General features: G+C 37.4%; 1 protein-coding gene across 1 annotated transcript; it reads left to right on the forward strand.

Moving 5' to 3' along the window:
• The first annotated feature begins 347 nt into the window (after positions 1–347).
• Positions 348–1,169, forward strand: LOC136248367 (uncharacterized). The gene has a single exon (XM_066040151.1). It carries the CDS (start codon positions 348–350, stop codon positions 1,167–1,169), a length of 822 nt encoding a protein of 273 aa, XP_065896223.1.
• Positions 1,170–6,089: the final 4,920 nt, after the last annotated feature.

Raw genomic sequence — 6,089 nt, forward strand, 5'->3', positions numbered from 1 at the left:
TAAGTAGATTTCGTCATAGATACCTACATCATCGCGCATGTGCTTGCGTTCAGGTATCGATAGAGCGCCCACGCAACTTTGATCTCGACTTTATATCAACGAGTCCCTTTCCGAACAAGTCAATCCGGTCCAAGATAGTATGTTCTACGTCACCGCCTCCACACAAAAGAAAGAAAAGGGTCTGGCTACGCGAGACTATAGCACAACACAGGAAAAGGTCAGTCTCTAGCACATGGCTATCAGGTGACCTATTAGTTAATTACATGGAAGGTGGCGATATTAAAGTAGAGAAGCTCGACTCACTACAAATAACCAAACGATTTCGTGTGTACTTTTAATATCACAACATGGATACTGATATTAACAGGGTTGTACTCTGGTCGGCGCCAAGATGTTTATCGAGTGTGTTCTATCGTTCCATTGCAACACTGAAGAAGACGAAACATTTCATTGAGCTGTTCAGTGGCGCTCAATATTTTGGGCCTGACCGTCGCAGTGACTTATATCCGAGTATACAGGACTCTGAGATTGATTTAGAAGGCCTTTCCGTGAAAGATCTTTCTTACGAGACAATGAAGAAACTTCTGACAGCAGACTATTCCAATGTGGACCTGATGTTTACCAAGGAGCTTGCATACTGCCTCCCTGAGTCAATGTATCAAGACATGGTCACCGGAAGATTTTCCAATTTCAGACACACCTTCTTAATACGGGATCCAGAAAGAGCGCTGTACTCCAACTACAAGGCTTTGTCTAAACACCAATTTAATGATTTGTATTTGGATCCACCCACTGGAGGATTTCATGAGCTGTACAAATTCTACAAATTTGTCAAAGAAAAAAAGGGTACCACTCCTGTCATAGTGGATGCAGGTGATTTACAAACATATCCCGATGAGACTATGAAGGTGTACTGTGAGGCAGTTGGGATTCCATTTGATCCCAAGATGACTTCATGGGAACCTTACTCGTGTCCTATTGCTTATAAGATGTGGATTGACAATTGGTTTGACGTCCTTAATCAATCATCTGGCTTTATTAAGACTAAACCAGGGGAACAGAAACCCGTACCGTTGCATGAGTTACCAAATGAAGTAGTAAAGCGTATTGAAAATAGTCGTGAATGCTACATGGAAATGAAGAAAGAATGTGTCAAATTATTAATCTAGTGGGACCTAGTGATATACATTTTATTTAAGAAAGATCTATGTTAATTATTCACTACTGTGTATATAGGACTCACTAAGAACATAAATGTAAAATTTTACCCCTCCTAGAAGCAATTAGCTCTTCTATTGCTCTTTCCATCTTTTCACTGCCCATGTCTGCTTAAGACTGTAGCTTCCACTACTCTTAGCTATCTCAGTAAATTTTTGAGGGGATTGCTTCAACATCCTATGCATCCCCCCAAATCCATCCTTGTGTATCACTACTGCTTGCTTCTTGGATATGATATTGCTAAGAATTTATGCTCCACCCCCTCAGTCACCTGTGCTCCTGTCAGAACACATTACTATCAATGGTAGAAGTGGATTATACGTCTAAAGATGATGTACCACTTCACCACAGACAATAAATGGAAACACTCTAATAGAACAGTCAACTATACTCTATAAGAACATTAAACTTAGAAGTCTTAAAAGTTAAAATGCTATACCTTTTATGTACCATGAATCACATGACATCAATTCTTCTTGAAAGGCAAATAACTTGATTCTTTTAGATGTGTAATAGGAGGTTTCAGTTGTAGTTACAAACTTGATCCTTGGGTGACTAAAGCATTCTAGTGAAATTTAAGTTACCAGAGCTGCAGCATCTTGAAAGTTGTACCCTTACTGGATCAAGCTCCAAATTTTCCTGTCTAAAATAGTTTTATAAAAAATAAAACGACAAAATGTGACCACTATATATATATATCCCTTCTACTTGTTATGTTGCATTTGAAAGTACATAAAATAAAAATATAAACGACAGTAGTACACCATCACCTTAAATTCCAACTATCCAAAGTGGATGCTTTGCATTAACCACAGTATGGATCAGAAATTCCCAATCATAAATAACTATATACCCTTCCCTGATGAAAATAAATTGAGAAGTCTTTGAGAAGCAGCTGCAACACTATTATTGCATGCTGCAGGCAGGTCACGAAGTCATATTTTAGTGTTATTGCTAATAGAATTAAATATATCTTGAAGCTTCTGGAAGTTGCGCTGCCAGATCAATTCAACAAGCCATATATACTGTAGCATTTATGCTGTATACTCTGACAGCTTTGGTATTATACTACTGCCAGCAAAGTGACTAACAATGCTTACGCTTATTCAATAAGGTTCAGTCAAAATTATAACTATGAGCATAATTTTCCTATGGGGGCATACCCCCAGACCCCCCTAGATAAAGCACGTGGAAGCACACTGGCTACTAGTTGTATCAACCAGTTGCCATGCACTAATCTTAGCCCCCACTATATGCTCCTAGCCCTACCCCCACCCCCTTGGGAAATCCTAGATCCACTCCTGATATAATACACAGGTCACAAATTCTTTTTTTCTGCCACAGTTAAAGTGGTATGTTTGAATATAGAATTATTGGAGAGAGAGGTAAAAGTCCACAATACTGTATTCAGTTTTGTTAACCGTAAAGATGCTTAAAATTTTGACTGAAGTTAGCTATATGGCTTAATGCTTTAGTTGCAGGTGTGTGGCAGAAACATTTCAAGTTCAACTCAAAATTGAAATGGCTTTTAGCTAGCTATATATTATTGAAATGGTTTTTCAAAAGCACTATATTATGCAGCAAGATATAGCATACATTTCAACTTTGGCATGGTACAGCCAGACATTTGATAAAATGGTACATAAGCAGAGGTCAAGAAGAAGAGATTCAATTTCAGCTCATTATCAAACAGTACGCTAGTACTGGTATTATTAGTGGTAAAGTTCTGTGTAACAGTAACAATATATGTACCTTATGACTTAGTAGTAATGTGGTTCTTTGCTTTCAACTATTTTAAGTTATGCATTAGTTAGAGGCCATTTTGAAGCCTTGATGTGTGCACTTAAACTATTGGAATACACCTTAAGTAGGCTGGGCCATTACCTGTATGTCTGATATGGGTGCGTTGACAACCCGGGATAGCTTAGCTGCTAGATAACCAGCTGCATAATGGCCTTGATGCAAGTATTATATGCTCATAGGTAGCCACACACTGCAGTAGTTTATCGATGCATTAACTGTAATGTGCCCTCACTGCCCTACATAATATCAAGAGTCCATAATAAGCTCTCTTATTATGGACTCTTGATAATATATTATGCACTTTAGCAGAATGGTGGTCATTTGTTTCTTGCAAACATATTTTATTGGTGGCAACTGAAACAAAGCCAAATCATAGTACCATGCATGCATGCCATCGGCATACTTTGCCTAATGGAATTTTTTACTTGCAGCTAAATGGGACACATTTGAAATACGTACACATAGTGACTGTTCTATTAGAGTATTTGAGTGACTGTTTTATTAGAGCATCTTGATCTTATAAGAAGCAATTGAGGATTAGGGAGAGATAAAAGAGGGTCACCTACCCTGTATCCCCACATTCATCAATTTGAAGGTTTTATATGGTTGCTTATACCATTACAAAATTAGACAATTATAATTCCAACTTTTGGCCCAGAATTGTGTTGAGTCTACATTGCACATGTGCATGGATCTAGATAACATATATAAATTATGATTGTTATATTGATTTTATATCCACACTTTTATCTGAGTACTGCCATGCTACCATCACTGGTTCTTGTGCATGTAATTTTGCTTGATACTACCAGCTTAGTAGAGTTGCTTACCTTGCAAGGCAGATACTTTAGCGAATATACAGTATGCTACCAGAGTTAATAATCAGTATATTTTCACAAATGGTTCCATGTAATCAATAGCCATTCTTATGAGCTACACAGCACATGAAATCTTGTCGTTTTTTGTTTTTTTTCCCATTTATTGTAAGCAAGCAGTATTAGTGTATCATTTTACTTTTTCTTTTCCATTTTTGGTTTAGCTGATTACTATGATATAATAGGATCACTCCAAATTAATTTCTTGTTTTGCATTTGCATGGCTGCATTATTCCGGTACACTGACTTATCCTCAGCCACAGAAACTCCTTATAACAAGAGTGATATATACGCTGACTTAATGAAATACAGCACTGTCCGGCTGCCCCAATACAAGGAGATTAATAAAACTATTTAGGAATCGGGGGCCATAGGTAAAATATGAAGCCGTGTATCACAACATGCATGCATGATGCATGTGCTGTGTGTGTGCCAGTACGCTAGTTGTAAGGGAGCTATGTAAAATTTTGATGTGAACGTTTATGATAGCTACTTAGGCAGATAAGGGGCATTTCTAAAAACCAAGCTTATACCTATAAAGCTTGTAACTGAATAGCTAATTGTTCAAGGATTAAGCTATCACACTGAAGCATATACTATTCAATACCGTAGACATTCAAATTGATGTATACATGCCCAATTTACATGCCCAATTATGTACTTTTCTTTTCATCACCATTCCTCTACTCAGACACTAAATACAATAATACAATTAAGCACTTATTGAAACACCTACAACAAAGCCATATTATAGTCATTGTTGTTTACATTGTTAGGTTTGAGAATCATATGGCCGCAAGTCTAGTCCTCTATATTATTCACATGTAATCACTATATACTTGCGTGACATCTATTTCCAGCAAGGACCTTTGCTGCATGAGGAATCTGTTGATGTAGATCGACTTCCTTTCACAAGTGTTCCATCTTTGTCATACTCCACTAGCTGACACTAAGTAGCGATGTGACTACCACAAACAGTGGAGGAAGTGATTTACACTCTTCCAGTGGTATATTGTGTGAAATGACACGATCTATTAAATTAGATTCATATTGGTTGTGAATACTCTTATACAAAGATGTTCCCATGTGTTTGTAATCCACATACACTGCTGCACCCACTGAAGCAACTAAAGTGAAGCCATACCATACTCAAACTTTGCAGAATAGTGTAGTGTTTGGTTTCAGGTACTTACCCCAGGTGCTTTTTACGCCTACATGCCAACTTTGACATGAACCTTTTAAAAAGTGTGTGTTATAGGCTTCTCATTATTTACTCTTACCCACACACTGAAACAAATGAATACTAACATATTGTTAGTAGTGTGACTAGGACACATCATAGCAATTTTGGTAAGAGTTGACTATCAGTTAGTTTCAACTCATTGTCGTACATACTCTATAACACACCAACAATAGTGGTATGAAACTTCAGCATCATTAATTTAGCTTCCTAAACTATATGCTTCTTTAATTGTAGCATGAACATTCAATGTTTGAGAGACCAAAGGCCATTTGCATGTTTCATGCTTAGTAATGTTTGCCAGGTCGCAAGTAGTCAGGCATAAACAGGTTACTATGATCTCTATTTCCCCAACTAATCACAGACTAGTCATGACTCAATTCTTCAAAAAAAACATAATTCCCATGTGACGTAGCTACCAAATAAAACAACACTTCATATTTGTTGCCTAGTAACTATGACAGATGATTTAGAACTAAGTAGTTTTGTGTGTGTGTGTTTTCTCAAGTAATGTTCCTCATGATGTCACTATAGCATTAATGATGCACCAAGGTGTGTCAACTCTATATGGTTTCTTACCTAGCTATGTAATTGTCTGCATACTTGTGACTATTAATGATCTTAAGTGTTGTTGTAGTGGTTCAGTTCAGGCTCTAGCAAACATATGAATTCATTTGGTTCCCTACAGAGAAAGGGGACTAACGAGGCTTAATAAGTATGTTTTGTAAATAATGAAGCTTTTCATTGTGTACCTCCTTTGTAGGCATCAGTTTATTTTTCTGTTTCTGGTAACTAATGGTTTAGAGACTTGTGATTTGGTCTTCTTAGAACACATGCTACAAACACTGAGGACGTCACTCTTTCATCGGAAGTTGCATAGTAAGACCCCACGGAGAAGCAACCGATTCAAAACATGCCTCCTGTCCCTCTGCAGACCATGGCAATGACAATGG

Source organism: Dysidea avara, chromosome 3, assembly GCF_963678975.1.
Source record: "Dysidea avara chromosome 3, odDysAvar1.4, whole genome shotgun sequence".
Lineage (NCBI taxonomy): Eukaryota > Metazoa > Porifera > Demospongiae > Dictyoceratida > Dysideidae > Dysidea > Dysidea avara.

Bases quoted from the DNA above. Each gene is read 5' to 3' on its own strand.
- LOC136248367 (XM_066040151.1), top strand. From the start codon at position 348: ATGGATACTGATATTAACAGGGTTGTACTCTGGTCGGCGCCAAGATGT.